Source organism: Cervus elaphus, chromosome 26 (assembly GCF_910594005.1).
Source record: "Cervus elaphus chromosome 26, mCerEla1.1, whole genome shotgun sequence".
NCBI lineage: Eukaryota > Metazoa > Chordata > Mammalia > Artiodactyla > Cervidae > Cervus > Cervus elaphus.
In genome coordinates this window covers 13750782-13771379 of record NC_057840.1, presented here as the reverse complement: position 1 = coordinate 13771379, position 20598 = coordinate 13750782, and the positions used below count along the sequence as shown (strand labels likewise).

Below are 20598 nucleotides of genomic sequence, written 5' to 3'. Positions count from 1 at the left end.
TAAGTTCTATTTTCATTAGCTCTTGAACGCAAAATGTATTAAAATTAATTGCTTTATTTTCAGGAAATAAATGTTCCAAGCATGTACTATGGGACCAAGCACTTTGCTTGGTATACAAAATAGTTACATCTTTTAGTTCAATGTAAGTGCGTCACTTGTCTTCTTTTTAGGAGTGGGAAACCACTGGAAATTCCCTCTAAAGTTTTTTTTTTTCTCTCACTTTATTTATTTTAAATTAATTTTTAACTGGGGGGGGGCGGTGAGGGAATTGCTTTACAGTGCTGTGTTTCTGCTATACAATGGCACAAATCAGCCATAATTATACACGCAACACCTCCCACCTGAGCCTCCCTCCCCTTCCCCAATCCCCCCCACAGGCCATCACAGAGCATCAGGCTGGTTCCTTGTTTTGTCATAGCTGTATGCAACTCCTCTCTAGTCATCTTGTTTTATACACTGTATGTTATGAAGTAGTGTTTTACATAATAATTTTTAAAGATAATATGCAATCACTATATTTTTTGTGTCTGAAAAGTGTTTTTGCTAAACATATTTTAGAAAAATAAAGTTTATATTATGGTAGGAGATTTTTCTTTTTTTAAGAAATATTTTAAAATGCCTTTTCTTTTTCTATTTCATGTATTATCCAGGTATATGTGTTTTATGTCTTAAGTGTTGTTTAAAGTATAACATAAAGTATAACACATAAGCAGAATATGCAATATCAGAGATGAATTAAAGTGGATTCACTGATTGTAGTTACATGCTTCTTCCAACACAGTCTGATATAGATAAAAATTTAAGTGAAAAAAAGAGTCCCCAAATTTTCAAGTCCCCATATTTCGAGAATTAGGTTTAATAAGACAAACATTAGGATTTAACTTTTGGAAAAAGCAGTTATTTTTGTCTTTTTCTTTGTCCCTTTGTGAGTATATATTTTTGAAAATCAAACAATTTCCTTATCATTATTGTAGAGAGGATGCAAATGTTGCTGGAATTATCTGATGAGCTTCCGTCAGGCTCTTGAGAGCAGTGAAGACATATTTTGGTTTAATTTGATGATGTGCTTAGTATTATTCTGAGGGTACTGGGTAAATATTTCTGTGGCTCTGTAGGAGAGCTGAGTGAACCATGCACCCCCTGTCATTCTATATCCCCTGAGTCCAAGCATGTCATTTCAACAACACAGCCAGAAAGCCAAAAGAGCTGACAGTTGGTTTGTGATTATTCCTGGACCTGAGGCTCCCTCATGTTACAGTACTAATCAAGTCATCTCACCAACTTATCGTTAACTCAATTTGACCTGTGGGAGCGGAGATGAAATCTTTTTGGCAAGACTAATGATGCTGTAAGATTGAAAAGATGTGCAGTGTAAAACCTTGATTATTCTCAGTCATTACCATGAGGAAAAGAATAAAAATACAAAGCATCAGATGGCGAAAGTAAAGACAGTGTCTTCCAGAGCACTTAAGCGTTTTCCTCCCCCGTGGTATGCCAATGTTTCCTTCCTTTAAAAAAAAAAAAAGTCACCTTTGTTCAGACATTTCATCTCAATTATTTTTTACACTAACAAATATTTTCTCTGGCAGTCAAGAAATTCACTTCTCCAGTATTTGTTTTGATAAATGGAATGGAAATTGTACTTTGCAGTCAGCTTCTAAGCTTCCTCATGGAAAAGCTCCCCGTCATGCTTCGGTGTTCTTACTTTGTGACATCTTTGACAAGATCTTCCTTTTCTTCTTGGCATGAGCTTTGGGATATCTTCTATTTCTCTCTGACTGTCAGCTGGATAATAAGTTTTATCACTAAAATCTGATTCTAGGGAAATGTGATCCCTGACCTTGATTCTCTTGTGTTTGTTAAAGCTTTTGTTTTCACAACTCTTTCAGAATAACCAGAGATTATCACTACAGAAGCACCTGGATATTGACCTGGAGTGTCACGTGATGTTCAGCAAATACCACAAATTGCATTTCCTTTCATCTGTTATCTACAACCACTTATTAACCATCCCTGGCTTTTACTTCTTGGCACTGGGTAGAAGTACTTAATGGCTCAATTTAGGGGCTGTTGGAAGAATACATGTCCTCAGATGAGGGTTGTTGGTTCTGAGAAGAAAAAGAGGCACTTTACAGAACCACTTGCTGTTGAGAAGTGACTCAAAATAAGCACTCTCTGTTGACCCATGTCTGAATTTTTCTTAATGTCTGTTGAGTTATTAAGTAGTTTTTCATTTTGTCCTATCAAATTGTATTAAATATTTGCCACAAAAACTATTACTGACATAAATCCCATCCTCAATATATTTAGAATTTAAGTAGGGGCAGTGATGTTATATTTCCTTATTTATCTGCTGATTGTACATTACCGGTCATAGATTTGATATGCCACTTTTCTGCTGTATCTATTTATTTCTTCTTGATTTCATGTGACCTTTCTCATTGTAGCAAATAGGAAATAGGTGAACAATAAAAGGGAAATGGAATGAGAAAAGTGGTAACCCTAGCTGATCAATATTTGGCAGAAAAGATAAAGAAAACCATAGTCTACTGAAGTCACACTTCTTCCTGGCCTCTTACTCTCCACTAAAACTTTGCAGTGTTTGGATTTCTCCACTTCCATTGACTGCACAGGTGATCCAACCTCCAACTTTATTTTTCTAAAGCAATTAATTGACTGTGTTAATTTCCTGCTCTGTTACTTTCTATTAGGTATAGATGAGGTTACTTCTTGTCACGACATTCAAAATTTTTCTAATCTTTTCCCAACAAACATTTCCTATATAATCTCCTATTAGATAACTTGTATAGCAACCAAATGGATTACATATTTTTTCCAGTTTCCTCTACGTATTTATGCATCTTATTTCCTCTTCGTTTGTATTATTTATCCAAACTCTTCTATAGATCTTCTTGCATTATTTATTGAGACCTAATCCAAATGTCTCTTCCATTTGACAGGTGGAAGCTGTTTCTCTTTCTTAAATTCCTATAGTATCTTATTCCATTCACATACATTTCTATCATATTGTTTTAACTCTTTATCTTGTTTCTTAGTTTATCACTTTTACTAAATAAATGTTAGGCTCCTTGAAGTCTATTTTTGTTTTATTTGCTTCAGAATCCTCCACAGTGTCTTATATCATATACTTAGATAATAGGCAACCCATTTTTTGTTTCATAATAGATGGATGACTTGTTCAAAACATTTAATATGATCCTTTACTTCATGAAGATCACTACCTTGCTATATTTCTTCCCAAGTTTCTGCCAAAATTTTGCTCCACAACTTTTATCAATTCTTGTTTCTTTCCCAAATTTCATTTTGCTAGAAAAGCAAAATGAGAGAGAGAGTGAACATATATGGATACATGATAGAAATTTGAAAATGGAAAGTTAAAAATTGAAAAGAAGAAAGAACATTTAGTAAATTTCAAAACACTTGACAGATAATGCATTGATAAATGAGACCCCCATTGTTTTATCATCATTGTGGTGACCAGTGATGATTGTTATAAATACTAGCTACTGTGATGTCTCTACATGCCATTCACCACACAAGCTCATTTCTTTAAATTATTTAATCCTTTAAAAAGCACTTATGCTCAGCTTTATGTAATATAGTGAGTCTTGAGCAATATCCTGTTTCCATTTATTCTATAAAAATTAATTATTCAATTTTAAAGGTTAAAATTTTTATTTATGGATTCATATCTCAGAAATAAGATGCTATTATTAATAAGCCATAAGAATAATGGATCAGAGTGAGAAATTTTTTATGTAATTTTACTGTCGAATCCTCTAATAGAATTTACTTTGAATGGACTTCATAGTAGTAGAACATTATCACGCCCCTACTGTTTATATTCTGATATTTAAAAAAATCTATGTACACATGGTTGTCAAACCATGTCAGAGTTAACAGACTTCAGAGATGTTGCATGGCAGAGTGCCTGTTTTATGTGTGTATGTATGTGCATGTGTTAATATATGTGTATGTTTATATATACATGAATGTACATGCATGAGCACATATATAACATATATGTAAATATAGCTCAGAATGTCCAACTTCAATAAAAACTGGAAAAAATAAAGAACATGTAAATTAAGAAAAAAATTTAATTAGAGAGTGACTTCCTCTGAGATATTGCAGATGCCTTAGAGCTCAAAATAATTGAATTTTGACTTTAGATGTGCTTCTGTATGTGTGTGTGTGTTTATTTTGTTGTATGTGGGTTTCTGAATATTGCCCTAGGTTAGAGTAAAATTACATTTTAAGTCACTATGTTAGTAGTAACAATTTGTTTTTTAGCATTTATTCAAGTCATTTTGAAAAATACAGATTTTAAATACCATATTGACTGTGTAGAAAGATTCTTTGCTTACTAGAAAGGTATTTCTTTTCACAAATCTTCACTTTTTATACCAGCTAGTAAAATATTCACTACTGGTATTATGATTGTGGTTTATGCACATATGTATAGGATATGTTAACCTACCTTTTCCAGATTTTGAATTAGAGTTTTAAAATCTAATTTATATTAGAGTCAAAGTAAGCAGCAATTAAATACACCAAAGCAAAATTCTCAAAGTGAACTCTGTATTTTTTTACATATTACATAATAAATATGTCTTTGGTCAGTTCTTAAAAATGAATAATTGAGTATGTAAAGTTGTGTCTTTAAGAGTGTCTGGATGTACTTTTATTTTAAAAATTAAAAAATTGAAATAGAATAAAATGTGGGGAGTGGTGAGTTATTTCTGCTGCTGACAGTGAGTCCTTCAGTGTGCACACATTTGCATCTCTTCCTGCTCTTCCATGCCTAGAGAAATGCCAAGCTCCTGCAAAGTCAGACTTGCTCTAGGGCTCTTCAGAATGTGAAGCAGTTCTAACAGGCAGTCAGCTAGTTGCAGCAGCTGAGCAGACCTTGAATAGCACGTACATTTCCTATTTTCAGTACTCCATAAAGGGGTTGAATAAGGGAAGCCAGAAGGCAAAAGAAATTGGATATAATGTGATTAGTTAGGAAAAGAAAATTTCTATTTATTTTTGTAAATATTTAAGTCTATAAATAGAGAAAATAATTTTTTAAATTATTTTATGATTATCTTGGGAAAAAATGTTAATATGTAGTCAGTAATATAACAGGCAGATTTTAGTCTATGAAGTATTAAGTAGCTTTTTTTCTTTACCATTTTGCATGTCTACTTTTTTCATATTCATGTGTACACTTTATTATTTCTTTCTTTTTAAAAAAGGATGCATATATGCCTCTAAATTGAAAGATGGTCTCTCTATGATGACTACACCCTAAAGTCTTGTGTAACCTTTAAACCATTCCTATGATTATCTGCTTTTTTTGTTTTTTGTCTTTTTTGGCGGGGGGGAGGGGATGCATTTATTGGCCTTATAGTTTCTACTCATTGCCAAAGTTAAAAATTTCTTCCTGTCCTACCAAAGAAGTTGTATCATACATCTATAAAACAGAGTCCTTTTAAAGTTTTATTTCATCTTATTTTTTAATACATTTATACCCCTTTAATTCATTTCTCTGACACCTCATCCACTGCTTTTGGCAAATGTCAATCTGTTCTCTGTAACTAATCCATGATCTTTGGGGGGAGTTATTTTTTGTTTTTATTTTTATGACCCCACATGTTAGAGAGATTATATGCTATTTGTTTTTCTCTATCTGATTTATATCACTTAGCATAATACCCTGGAAATCTACCCATGTTGCTGCAAAAGCCAAGGTTTCATTCTTTTTTGTGGCTTAATAGTATTCTATTGTACATAGGTATATTTGTATTGCATATATACCTATGAAATATATTTTCTTTACATATTCATCCCTTGATGGATACTTGAGTTGTTTCCTTGTAAGATAGCTTCAGTGAACATGGGGATGCATATATCTTGTTGAGTTAATGTTTTTATTTTCTTCAGGTACATACCCAGAATTGGAATTGCTAAATCATTTGGTAGTTCTATTTTTAATGCTATTTTCTATAGTGGCTGTACCAATTTATGTTCCCAACAGTGCACAATGTGTCCCTTTTCTCAACATCCTCAGCAACACTTTCTATTTCTTGTCTATTTGATGACAGCCGTTCTGATACGTATGAGGTAATATCTTATTATGCTTTTGGTTTCTATTTCCCTGATGATTAATGATATTGAACATTGTTTCATGTACATGTTGACCATCTGAATGTCTTCTTTGGGAAATATCTATTTGGATGTTCTGGATATTTTTCAATCTTTTTTTTTTTTCTGTTGAATTGTAGGAGCTATTTATGTATTTTGGATGTTAACTACTTATCAGATATACGATTTGCAAATAATTTCTCCCCCTGAGGTGGTTACTTTTTCATAAGTTTGATGTAGTCTCAATTTTTTTTTTTTTTTTTTTGCTTTTGTTTCCTTTGCTTTTGGTGTCAGATTCAAAAAAATCATTGCCCAGAACCTGTGTCAAAAAGTTTACTGCCTAAGATTTTTTCCTAAAAGTTTTATGGTTTCAGGTCTTACTTTCAGATATTTGATTCATTTTGAGTTAATTTTTGAATATGGCATAAAAGAGTGGTTGTGTTTCATTCTTTTGCATATGACTGTCTAATTTTCCCAACACGATTTAATGAAGAGATAGTTCTTTCCCCATTGTATGTTCTTGACTCCTTTGTCATGTTAGTTGACCAGATATGTATACATTTATTTCTATGCTCTCTGTTGTGTTTCTTTGATTTATGTTTCTGTTTTAATACAAGTATCATACTGTTTTAATTGTTATAACTTCGTAATATAGTTTGAAATCAGGGATCATGTTGCCTCTAGATTTGTTCTTTTCAAGATTGCTTTGGCTATTTGGGTTTGTGTGTGTGTGTGGTCCCGTACAAATTTTAGTATTATTTGTTTTATTTTTTTTTTAATGACATTGGAATTTTGATAGAGATGAAAATTGACTCCGTAGATTGCTTTGGTACTATGGCCATTTTAACAATATTGATTTTTCCAATCCATGAGCATTGAATATCTTTCATTTGTATCTTCTTCAACTTCTTTTATGCTTTTCTTAGTCTTTTAAAGTTGTATTAGAATGCAGGGTAAGTGCAAATTGAATAGTGGAATAAAATGAAAAGATGTGTGAGAGTGAGTGATCACTTGGACAAAGAGAAATTTGTGAAGGGTAAAATGTCAGATTCAAAATGAAGGGTATATGAAAAAAGTATATAGCTACTAGACCTAAAAAATTAAAACTGAGAAATAAATGCTTATTGGTATTTTCTCTTATTGCTGTATGAGATATTTTCATTATATATGCCAGGTATTTTCTGGAAAAGTCTTACTTTTCATTCTATATACTTTTCAAATAAACTGTGGACTAACTGCAACAGGGTCACTCAGTTTCATGTGATTGTTACAACAATCACAGATCACAGTTTATCTGGGAAATTTTGGATGATCCTATCTGTGAGTGCCTGGCCAGTTTGTGGACAGTGCTGCCAAAGACTGTGTTTTCAGTCTAACTAGATGGAAACGAAAGTGTCATCATCTCACTCTTGTGCCTGGCAGGAAAAATGTTAACATAGCAGTAGACATTTAAAGATATTTTTTTTTAAATGATTGAAAACCACATCTTTGTTCTAGCCTATTTAACATTCTTAAGAGAAACACTGAAGCAAAAGTGATAAAATAGGGAGACTGGATATTGTAAACAGTCAGAAGATCAGCAGACGGAGTTTAAAACCTAAACTTTGGATTCTACCAAAAGTTTATATGTATATATGTGTGTATATGTATAGTCTTATAGTTTTAAATTAAATGGCCACCAGAGTGTAATTTAGGCTTGCCATCTGTGCACCATCCTGATTATTTTTACACAACTAAGACTTTAATCTTAAAAAAAGAAAATTTATAAAACCACTCATGTTGGATTTGTTGTATTTTTTATTGTTTTTCTTTGCTTTTTTCCTACTCATTTCTATTTTGCAGGAGCACTAACAATCCCTAATGAGTTAACAGAGTCACCAACAAAGCCTTGACCTAGGCCTTGACTTTGATCTCTTTGTCAAATCAATGTATTAAAGTTTTGCTGTATATTTGTTTGTTTACTATGTAGACTTTGCCATGGCCATGACTTTCATAGAGCAATTATTTTTATTAAGTTAGATGATTAAAGTTAGTCTTGCATGAGAAAACTATACACTTGGGAAGCAGTGATGGATGGACTCAATTCTTCAGTGTTTAGTTCTGCCAGAATTTTCCAGTTGAGTGGAAATTCACCTCCCAGTTTGGTTTGGGTGACACTCTATGGATTGTCAAACCTGAGTGTTTCCTAGAGAAAGACAAAAAGAGATCAAAAAGGATAGATGACTGTGTGTATATCCACATGTGTTCTTGCAATTTTTCTCAGATATTTTTCTGCTTTGATGAACAACATCATTACTGAAATAATAAATGTTAATTAATATCTGCGTCATTTTTGTAAATGGTAGTTTAGTGATACAATTAGACTAATTAGTATACAGCATAGCTTGGTGACATGATAGATCATAGAGCAGAACATGTTGACTCTTACCCATTATGATGTATTAGCTAATTCACTTGCTCAATAATGACAAAAGATGGGGAATAGGGCAGTAACAACAGAAATAACTATAAAAGCATCATGGCCACATTTTCAGGTTTTTATTTTTCTGCCATGTTCCTGAGAACTATGGACTATGGACCTTTTACAGTTTTTTCTTTTTCTTTTCGCATTGGTAAATCATAGCCCCTGACAGAAACCTCGAGAACAAAATCATGTGGAACTTCCCTGGTCGTCAAACAGTTAGAACTCTGCTCTTCCACTGCAGGGGTTCAGATTCAGCAGGCTCAGCCCTTGGTTGGGGACCTGAGATTCCATGTGCCACATGGCGTGGCCCCCCAAATAAAATAAGATCATGAGTAAATAAAGAAACAATAAACAACGACTTTCCCGATTTTCCTAGGTTCACACATGTTGTGTCATGTGCAGTGTTTTTCTTTTTCAAGATGATTCATGGTAAAGCTGACAGCTATCTGCATATCTGATTTATTTTTCAGAACCTATGCGAACCCCAAAGACGTTAAAGATTGCTGAAATCCAGGCAAGGCGCATTGCGGTGGACTGGGAATCCTTGGGCTACAACATCACCCGGTGCCACACGTTTAATGTCACTATCTGCTACCATTTCTTCCGTGGTCACAACGAGAGCAAGGCAGGCTGTTTGGACATGGACCCCAAAGCCCCTCAGCATGTTGTGAACCATCTGCCGCCGTATACAAACGTCAGCCTCAAGATGATCCTCACCAATCCAGAAGGCAGGAAGGAGAGTGAAGAGACCATTATTCAAACTGATGAAGATGGTATGGTCATACTTCTTTACTTTTTAAAGGGGAGATTATATCACAGGATTATGCACTCTCGTATAGTTTTGCCTAGAGATCCCAAAACTGAATTGGATTCTAAAATCTGCTAAATACTCTTAACAGGGTTAACTTTGAAAATAGTTTGTCTTAAACAAAAATCTTAATATTCTTCACAGTAGCATCAAATACTAGATGAACTCTTCCTTTACTGTTTTGTCTTTATGCAATGTTAGAAAATTGGCAAATATACTAAAAGTCTAAATATGGATTATATTAAATATTAAAAAATAATTTTTACTATTTGTGGCACCATATCAATTACTTATTGGGGCAATGCACTTAACTAAAAATTTAGTTTTTTGCATTTTACAGACCAATAATAATAGTTCTCATTTCCTAGATTTGAAAGCAAATTGTTTACCTGTTATATTCATTTTTAGATAGTTTTATTTAATTATAAATATATAAGAAGGCCAAAGTTTATATTTTTAAGTCTGAATAAAGGTCTGTATCAGATATTGGCAAGCTATCATCTTTTATTTATTACCACCCAAGTAATTGAATTATAATTTGCCCAATTTCTGTGTGTATTACTTCTGAATTATTAAATACTAGGAAGAAACATTTATATTAATATTGTGAATTATACACACTTCTACTATAGCATATCATTAATGTGAATATGAATACAATTTTCTAGTTTTAAAAGTGTATCTTAGACAAAAGTAGTATAATAATAACACTATATGCTTCCAAAGTAAGACATTTCATTTTCAAAACTTCCTTTTATGAATGAAAGTATACAAGAAGGAAAAAAAGTATGCTATATAGTGAATTGAGGCAACCCTGAATTGGGAGTCAGGAATTGTGAGTTTTCAATCCTGGCTCAAATAACACTAGTAACCTTCGTAAGTCCTTTCACCCCTCTAATTCTCTACTTCTCAGCTCTATATGAAAAGTTTAAATTAGATGATCTCTAAAGGTCCATCCTGTTCTAAAATTTTCCTTGAATAGCTTGTCAGGAGGGCTACGTTTTTATTTGGGTTTCAGAAAACAGGATGTATTTCATACCCTAGTGTTCCCAATTTCCTCAGATTCTGAACTTTAGTCTCAGATATATATTTTTTGATGCCTGCAAGTATGAGATTGCCATAAAATAGGTCAATAATACCATAGTTTCTAGAAATTCTCCTTATCACTTTAAACATTTTCACTCTGAAAAATGAAAATGATCATGTATTGTTTTGCTGTTTTTGTTGAAATAAATATACTTCATTTAGCTCAGATTTTCAAGGAAACAATCTTGTCCTAAAATTAGGCATATTCCTAAAATTTCAAAGACTTATTCCTGATAAATGTACTTTTGTCATCTTTGAAATAATAGAACAGATTCACCTGAAATAATTCACAGATTCATGTTTGAACTTGCAGTTAATCAAAACATTAACAATATTATAAAGAACAAACCCTGATCTAACACATAAACACTTGTATTGCCTCCCCCCACAACACACATACAACACACATGCTTATGAAAGAAAGAATGGTTGAATGTAGTTAGTTGTTTCGTAGGTAGAGTATCAAAATGGGAAGTCTAAGCATGGATTCAAATGCTCTGTAAAAATATCTATCACATTTCATAAAGTGCAGTAATACTATGTCTGATTACACTAGGCATTAAGTATAGTTGGTTTACCGTATTTTGTTAGTTTCAGCTGTACAGCAATGTGATTCAGACTGTTTTTTAACATTATATTCCATTATATTTTATTTGGTAGCTTCCCTGATAGCCCAGATGGTAAAGAATTTGCCTGCAGTGTAAGAGACCAGGGTTCATTCCCTGGCTCGGGAAGATGCCCTAGAGAATAGTTTAAGATCAGTTAAGTCACTCAGTCATGTCCAGCTGTTTGCGATCCTGTGGACTGCAGCATACCACGTTTCCCTGTCCATCACTAATTCCCGGAGCTTGCTCAAACTCATGTCCATTGAGTTGGTGATGTCATCCTACCATCTCATCCTCTGTGTCTCCTTCTCCTCTTGCCTTCAGTCTTTCCCAGCATCAGGGTCTTTTCCAAAGAGTCAGCTCTTCACATCATGTGGCCAAAGTATTAGAGTTTCAACTTCAGCACCAGTCCTTCCAATGAATATTCAGGACTGATTTTCCTTTATGATTGACTGGTTGGATCTCCTTGCAGTCCAAGGGACTCTCAAGAGTCTTCTCCAACACCACAGTTTAAAAGCATCAATTCTTCAGCACTCAGCTTTCTATATGGCCCAACTCTCACATCCATACATGACTACTGGGAAAACCATAGCTTTGACTAGATGGACCTTTGTTGGCAAAGTAATGTCTCTGCTTTTTAATATGCTGTCTAGGTTGGTCATAGCTTTTCTTCCAAGGGGCAAGTGTCTTTTAATTTCATGGCTGCAGTCACCATCTGTGGTGATTTTGGAGCCCAAGAAAGTAGTCTGTCATTGTTTCCATTGTTTCCCCATCTATATGCCACGAAGTGATGGTACAGATTCCATGATCTTCATTTTTTGAATGTTGAGTTTTAAGCCAAGTTTTTCACTCTCCTCTTTCACTTTCATCAAGAGGCACTTTAGTTCCTCTTTGCTTTCTGCCATAAGGGTGGTGCCATCTGCGTATCTGAGGTTATTGATATTTCTCCCTGCAAACTTGATTCCAGCTTGTGCTTCATCCGGCCCAGTTTTTCACGTGATGAACTCTGCATATAATTTAAATAAGCAGGGTGACAATATACAGCCTTAACATTTTTGCTTCCCAATTTGGAGCTAGTTCATTGTAAGATACTGAATATAATTCCATGTTGTATACAGTAGATTCTTGTTGCTTATCTATTTTATGTGTAGTAGCTTGTTCCCATTAATCCCTTACTCCTACTTTGTCTTTCCCTCCCTCCTTCTACCCTTTAATAACTAAGTCTCTTTCTGTTCCGTATATAGATTCGTTTGCACTGTTTTTAGATTCCACATGTAAGTGATACCATATAGTATATGTCTTTCTGTGTCTGACTTCACTAACTGAAATATTCTATAGACCCATCCATGTTACTGTAAATGACAATATTTCATTCTTTTTATGACTAATAGTTCATTGTACATATATTTACATGTGTATGTGTATGTTTATACCACACCTGCTTAAGTCAGATGAATCAGTGATAAAGAATTCACCCGCAACTGGAAGAGCTGCAGGAGATGCGGGTTCAATCTCTGCGTCAGGAAGATCCCTTTGAGAAGAGAATGTCTACCCACTCCAATATTCTTGCCTGGAGAATTCCGTGGACAGAGGAGCCTGGTGGGCTACATACAGTCCCTGGGATCGCAGAGAGTCAGACACGTCTGAGCACTCACTCACTTTCCTTAAGCCAGTTGTCGGTTGAAGGGGACTTGAGTTTGTTTCCATGTCTTGGCTACAAATACAAATAGTACAAATACAAATACAATGGTACAAATACAAATACAAATACAATAGTACAAATACAAATACAATGGTACAAATACAAATACAAATAGTACAAATTCGAATACAAATACAAATAGCACTGCTATGAACATTGGGATGCATGTATCTCTGAATTAGAGTTCTGTCTTTTCTGGATATATACCCAGGAGTGAGATTGCTGGATCATGTGATTGTTAGGGTTAGGGTTCTATTTTTAGTTTTTTAAGGAACCTCCATATTGTTCTCCATGGTAGTTGCACCAGTTTACATTCCCACCAACAGTGTGCGAGGATTCCCTTTTCTTCACATCCTCTCCAAGATTTATTATTTGTAAACTTTTTGATGATGGCCATTCTGACACATGTGAGGTGATACATCATTTTGGGTTTGATTTGCATTTCTCTTATAATTAGGATCTTGAGCATCATTTCATGTGTCAGATGGTCATCTGTATGTCTTCTTCAGCAGAAACTCTGTTTAGGGCTTCTGCCCATTTCTTTTTTTTTTTTTTTTTTTCAGCTAGTGATGTGATTTATTTATTTTTTTTTCTTTTTTTCTTTATTAGTTGGAGGCTAATTACTTCACAACATTTCAGTGGGTTTTGTCATACATTGACATGAATCAGCCATGGAGTTACATGTCTGCCCATTTCTTGATTGGGTGATTTGTTGTGTTTTTTTTGACATTCAGTTGTACAGGCTGTTTGTATATTTGGACATTAACCCCTTGTCATTTGCCTTGTTTGCAAATATTTTCTTCCATTCTCCAAGCTATCAATTAGTTTTGCTGATGGTTTCCTTTGCTGTACAAAAGGTTTTAAGTTTGATTAGGTCTCACTTATTCGTTGTAGACTATACATTTTATAACTTGTGAGTTTAGTAAAAAGAATGTACTCACATGTTTTATTGCCTACACTTAAAAGTGAAAAAAACATATATTTTCTTAATTGATATTAAGTCTCTGTTATACAAGTTTTACACTTCTTTAGTCAGTCATAGGGACTTCCCTGGTTGTTCAGAGAGTAAGGAATCTGCCTGCAATGCAGGAGACCTGGGTTAGATCCCTGAGTGGGGAAGATCTCCTGGAAAAGGAAATGGCAGCCCACTCCAGTATTCCTGCCTGGAGAATTCCATGGACAGAGGATCCTTGTGGGCTATAGTCAGTCCATGGGGTCACAAAGAGTTGGACATGACTAAACAACTAACACTTCACTTCACTTAGTCATTCTCTAAAAATATAATTTATTTTGATGGTATTATTTGGTTTGAGTTTTTAGCCTGCTTTTCTTTCCACAAACCAAAGAATGCTGTCAGGCTTATTATATTCCTTTTTCATATTGCATTAAATTTTTCATTTATTTTTTGGTACATATGTGACTAGATTATCAGTTAGGAAGTGAATTGCCATGGAATTTTAAATTATGTCCTAAAGTTGATCAAACTCATGATTATTCTATTTATCTAAAAAAAATTTTGTAAAAGTAAAATGGAACTATTTAGCCTAATTTCAATATTATTTTTCACCCTCCTTTTAAGCTTTTTTGAAGAATGTTTTTATTACTTGTAATGATATTGAGTTGTATATTATTATTTCATGGTGGTAGAGTTGCATAGTAATTCCTTCTGCTTAAAGTTTTTTTTTTTTTTAAGTTTTGCTTTATATCTAGAACTAAATGAAGTTCAAGATTTCTATGAAGTATTTGCAAATAGTTCAGTCTTCAGATCAGAACTCCAGTTTCTACATAGGGTATTTGATGTGTTTCAATGTTCCTGAATTGGGGGGACAGAATATCTAAATCATAATCTATTGTTGGAAGATGGATGGATTTTGATGATCTAATTAAGTCAGTCTTACTAGATTATTGCTGCCCCATATACATAGAAAAATAAATTTTCTGTCATCTAATTAAAGAATATAATTTCATGAATAGAATTCTGGGGACATCCATAAATCATGAGAGCAAAGCTAGAATGATTTCCCACCAGAACCCTAAAGTAGAGTTTATATTTAATTTATTGCATGCATTTTTTTAATGCATAGGTAGAATTTTTTGTATGAGTTTTTGTTTTCATTTTTTATTCTTGCATTCATAAAAATCAATATTGTTAAGTTAACCCTGCAGGAAAACCTGGTTTGGGAATATTTTTTGGCTGTTAGAAAGCTTTCTTTAAATGTGTATTTATTATATTTTAAAGGCTGTAATGCTTATTTAATATTATCCTACCCCACTCACATTTCATTTTCCTCTCTTCCACTTTGAGAATTACATTTTAAAGGTTTTTCTTATGTGAAAAAAAATTTTGTAGCTGAAACAGCTCTCAAATAAATTACAAGCAGGGGAATAAAAGTCAGCATTCTGTCTCAGTTAAAAGTTGTTGATGTGGAAATGTGAGGTGACATTTCCTGCAATATAAAGACTGCAGTGGTGATGGTCTTAGTAACTTCATGTTGCATTTGCACAAATCATGTGTACACATAGATGTTTTTTGTGTATAGAATTGTCTTCCTTCAAATGTAGAAATTATTGCATGTGCTCTGCCCCCACACTCCTTTCCCTGCACGTTTCATGGGTGTGTGTTCACCTTCATGTAATTCTTGCTCTCATTCACTATATTGGCCCCAGTACAAGGTCAGTAATTGGAACTCTCTCAGCTATCATCTTCTCATAAACGTTTCCGTAAATGTATGAAGTAAATCCCGTTGACAGAGTGGTACATGTATAAGAGCAGAAAAATACACAAATTCTGGGAAGGCTACTTTCTAATTCTACTGTTCCCTCTATGCAGAATTTACTAACATTTAAAATGATCCCTATATGCGAACAATTTGAAACATCCATGCCATTTCATCGTATGTGTGTGTGTGAGTGTGTGTGTCAAATCATGTTCGGTGAATGCCTATAGTAATTATAATACCATCAAATAAACATTTACTCACTAATTGGGGCTTCCCCTCCACCTCCTCCCACCAGCCACCCTCTATGAGAGGTGGGAAAAGGTGAATAAAAGCTTTCCCTTAAATTACAGGTGTAAGCTTATTTCATTTGGGTGGAATAGAAACAATAGATATTTTCTTGCAAAGCAAACCGCTGCCCTTAGCAGCCTCAGCAGAAGCCACAGACTCCACACAGGCCATCCCAGCCGCTCTATGACTGCGTAGCATGTGCCAGTAATGTGGGCCTGGGAGTGAAAAGGAGCGGATGCCTTTGCTTAACTTTTCCCCAAGCCCTCGGTTATTAGATGCATAAACATATCTTGTGGAGTTTAGTCCTGGCATCTTCTCTGTTTACTGTGGGTTTTTTCCTTCATAAATTCATTATTAATGTGCCAAATGATGTTGGCTATCCCAGAGGTCATAACATGATTCATCATCTCCTTATGGATTGAAATAAATCTTACTCTATTGACATATCATTCAGAATTTCTTGATGCTGCTGGCCACATTGCAATGCGTTTCCTTTGATCCAGTGATTTTTAATTTATTTCCATCCTCACAAAATTGCTGTAGACTCTGAAACTACATTTCTAGATAATGTCATGTGTGAAGTTTCATGTGTAACGTTTCACTGAAACGTTAGATTAAGGGAAAATATTAATTAAAAAACTGGGTTGATATTTTCAAGCGAAAGCATACTTTCAAGCAAAGTAGGATGGATAGGATATGTTTTTAAACATTAAGAGAACAAAAATGCTGGATATTTATGTACATAAATGCAACTGAATATTTAAATAAAATGTATAAAAGGAAAAACACAATAGTAAAAGTATTTTGTATTTTGTGAATAGAAACTGACACGTCATTCACTGTTGCCACTGGGTATTGTCAGTTATATGACATTTGCAAATAAGAGCTGGAATGGTTTCTCAAATCTTGTCATACCTGGGAACACTTCAAAACTAATTATGCTGATTGTTGAGTTCTAAACAAGTCTGATGTTATAAAGTGGTTTGATTCTTTGCTTTGAAAAAGGGAAATTTCATTTAAAAGACTGAAGCAATGATTTTGAACCTATTAATCTTAAAGAGTTTTTTATACATTGTAGTAATGCTCTCTTTTTTTTAAATTATAGAAATGTAATAAGTGTACCTATGAAAGACTGACTATTAATGAGCATTTTAATTCAGTACTGTATGGTTTGGCTTTTGAGTCTAAGGAGCATTAATTATTATTATTATTTATTATTTTATGAACATTGTTTATAGAGATACTTTAGGGGCTTATGATAATCTTCAAAAAGTCATTCAGGGAAATCTTTCAAGGCAAGCTCTGTTCTTGAAACAAATTACAAATGAGACCTTTACATTATTAAAGGCATACAACAGAGAGAACTAGACTACACTATTCAGCTCTCTGCAGTGATAGAAAATTCTGTTGAATAAAAATAACTTTACAGTTGTACATAATCTGCATTAGAAGCTTAGAGATTTATTTTAAATTCACATGTATTCCCATATATTAAAAGTTTATCATACGGCTTTTTTATTTTTACTTATTTTTATTTATTTTATTTACTTTTAACCTGTTTATCCAGCTTACATGTTTACTTTTTTCTGTTTCTGATATAAGGATCCTTATAACCAATAATGTATTTATATGTAGTGCCTGGCCCTGTACCGGTCAATTCTCTTCAAGGAACCTCTTTTGAAAATAAGATTTTCTTGAACTGGAAAGAACCTTTGGATCCAAATGGAATCATCACTCAATATGAGGTACTGGGAGAATAAGGAAGTTTAATGAAATGTGCATTGAAGGGGAGAATCAAAGAACATGTTAGAGAAAATCAGAGAAATAATGGAAAAGAAGTAAATGAGAATTAGGGGATTATAATCACTATTAGTTCTTCTCTGTTTTAATTTATAGATTCCTCTAAATTAAATATCAAAACGAATATTATGGTACCTAGACTTTTCAAATTCTTAAGTAAATATTGTTTTAAAGAAGTAAGATGGAACTTGCCAACAGACTTACTGGTGGTTGTAAAGAATAAATTTTTACAAAATTAAGAAACTCATATTTCATGCTATGATTTAGGGAAAGCCATTGAATGCAGTTGCTTTTAGGGTAGGGGAAAATACCTTTAAAGCAAAATATATCATAAACCTCTCTATTCCAGAGCTTCATCTAAACTTTGAATATAAATCGTTATCTTATTTGTAAATGTGAAAAGATGAAAAGAAAATGTCATTTTCATTGCACAGATATGTGGTTCTGTTCTTGAGTACTCAGTGTTGATTACAGTATAAAATACGTTTTAGTGGCAACAGAGTACATTATGAAAATGGAGAATTTTGTTTGCAGAAAATTTATTACACTTTTCTTTTTCACTTTTAGTGATTGGTCTGTTCAAAGTATTTTTTCTTGATTCAGTTTTGGTGGGAATTTCTGTGTTTCACATGCATTATATTATATATGACCCTAAGATTTTATATAAATATGTATTCATATTTATGGCTTCCCTGGTGGCTGAGTGGTAAAGAATCCACCTGCCAATTCAGGAGACATGGGTTCAATCCCTGGGTCAGGAAGATTCCCTGGAGAAGAAATAGCAACTCACTCTGGTATTCTTGCTTGGGAAATCCCGTGGACAGAGGATGCTGGTGGGCTTCAGTCCATGGATTCCCAAAAGAGTCAGACACGACTCAGTGACTAAAACAACAATAAACATTCATATTTAATTATATCGATTTATCTTTTGATGGAAGAAAATAGATGTATATTGATCTAGTCAGATAACTCTAGGTTTATCTGTAGATAAATAGAGATGGACAGACAGACAGACAATAGATACAGAATAACAGTGAAATAACCATATCAAAATGAGAAAGAAAAGAAGGGAAAAAATCGTGATTCATTCCACACAGATGCCCTTGAGTGCTATCTTATTTAAGATATGTATTGGCTATGTAATAGGAAATAATATTTCTTAAAACAGGTCAGTTACAGCAGCATAAGATCCTTTGATCCTGCAGTTCCTGTGGCTGGACCGCCCCAGACCGTATCAAACTTATGGAACAGTACCCATCATGTCTTCATGCATCTCCATCCGGGAACCACCTACCAGTTTCTCATAAGAGCCAGCACTGTCAAAGGTTTCGGGCCAGCCACAGCCATCAATGTGACCACCAATATCTCAGGTATGAAATAAATAAAGTGTAAACAGAATTGGTTTGTAATAGCATATCCTGCTGCTGCTAAGTCGCTTCAGTCGTGTCCGACTTTGTGCGACCCCATAGACGGCAGCCCATCAGGCTCCGCTGTCCCTGGGATTCTCCAGGCAAGAACTCTGGAGTGGGTTGCCATTTCCTTCTCAAATGCGGGAAAGTGAAAAGTGAAGGTGAAGTCGCTCAGTCGTGTCTTGACTCTTCGCAACCCCATGGACTGCAGCCTACCAGGCTCCTCTGTCCATGGGATTTTCCAGGCAAGAGTACTGGAGTGGGGTGTCATTGCCTTCTCTGATAGCATATCCTTCTACAGAGCAAAACAATTTAGTACCTGGATATTTGCTTTGAACTTTAAATCTTGGTTACAATCGCTTGGGAACACATAATGATCAAGCTAAGGCTAATGAAATTTATGGTTAGTGTGGTTCCCAGGTGTACTTGAACTTTTAAGGTAATTTATCGTTATTTACCCCTTGAGTCCAGTAATTCTATCCTTTAGCAATTTAAAAACAACTTAAGGTGAAATTGAGGTATTGGAGGCATGATGCTTCTCAGTATGATTTATGCATATGTGTGTATGTATAGTACCTATACATATGTACTATATGATATACATACATAGTAGCACTCATTTACATTTTGCACCTATTTAGTATCTGTTGATTCTACTTCCTAAGCAGCACCCAGATAATTTGCCTCTTTCTCATGTCACTGTTTCTGCCTTTCCATCTGAATTGTATTTAAAGCTATCATTGACATATCTTTCTAAGGAGCACTCTTGCTCCTGTGTTTTTTTGTTTTTCTATTGATCTTTGTACATTTATTTCTTCCTTAATTTTTTTTCAAAATCTAATATATTTACTATATTATGTCTAGTATGACATTTTTGCATGATTAACATTTGTGGCACTTCATTTTATGGCCCTTTTCATCCTCTTCTCCTATCCATAAATCCAAAGTTCCAGTCACAGCAAACTATTGTATTGTCCGTGTCCTTTCACATAATGGTTATCTTCATATATTCTGTTTTTTTATCTCTGGTATATTTTTTTCCATGCTCTCTCTTTCTGATGAGCTTTTACTTTTAATATTCAGCTCAAACCTTTGCCTAAATAGTGAAGTCCTCTCTGTTTCATCTTCCCAGTTCCCAACACTAGTTTAGAAGAGTGTGGTCCCCCAGCATCAACTTCACATTAAAATGTCCTAGAAATGTACATTATCAGGTCCCTCCCCAGACTTTCTGAATCAGAAACGGTAGGCAAATGGGACAGCATTCTGCATTTTTATTTTAAGAGCCCTCCAGGAGTTTCTGATCTCCCTAATCTGAGAACCACTGTCTAATTAACTGTCTCCTATTTTGGTCACCTAAATTCTTCTATAATTTGTTGGTGTTTACAAGACTGTCACTCTTGATAAATCTGAATCCCTACTTTTAACTCTATAAATGTCAAAAACCATGCTTCATTTGCTTCTATATTTATAGCACTTCTTGTGAAGTTTGACACATAGTAAGTATTCAGTAAATGTTCAATGAGTGAATGCAGTTCTTTAAACTTTTTATTAGATACCATTTGTTCA

The 20598-nt window shown here is 34.1% G+C and overlaps 1 protein-coding gene across 5 annotated transcripts in view; it reads left to right on the top strand.

Annotated features, from left to right (window-relative positions):
* Positions 1-20598, top strand: part of PTPRK (protein tyrosine phosphatase receptor type K) — a 602016-nt gene that overhangs the window by 474111 nt on the left and 107307 nt on the right. For all 5 annotated transcript variants that reach the window (XM_043888551.1, XM_043888552.1, XM_043888550.1 and 2 more), the window contains exons 8-10: positions 9085-9387; positions 17459-17568; positions 18792-18993. In XM_043888551.1, coding sequence (XP_043744486.1) covers positions 9085-9387; positions 17459-17568; positions 18792-18993 — 615 coding nt within the window. The remainder of the gene's footprint in view (positions 1-9084; positions 9388-17458; positions 17569-18791; positions 18994-20598) is intronic.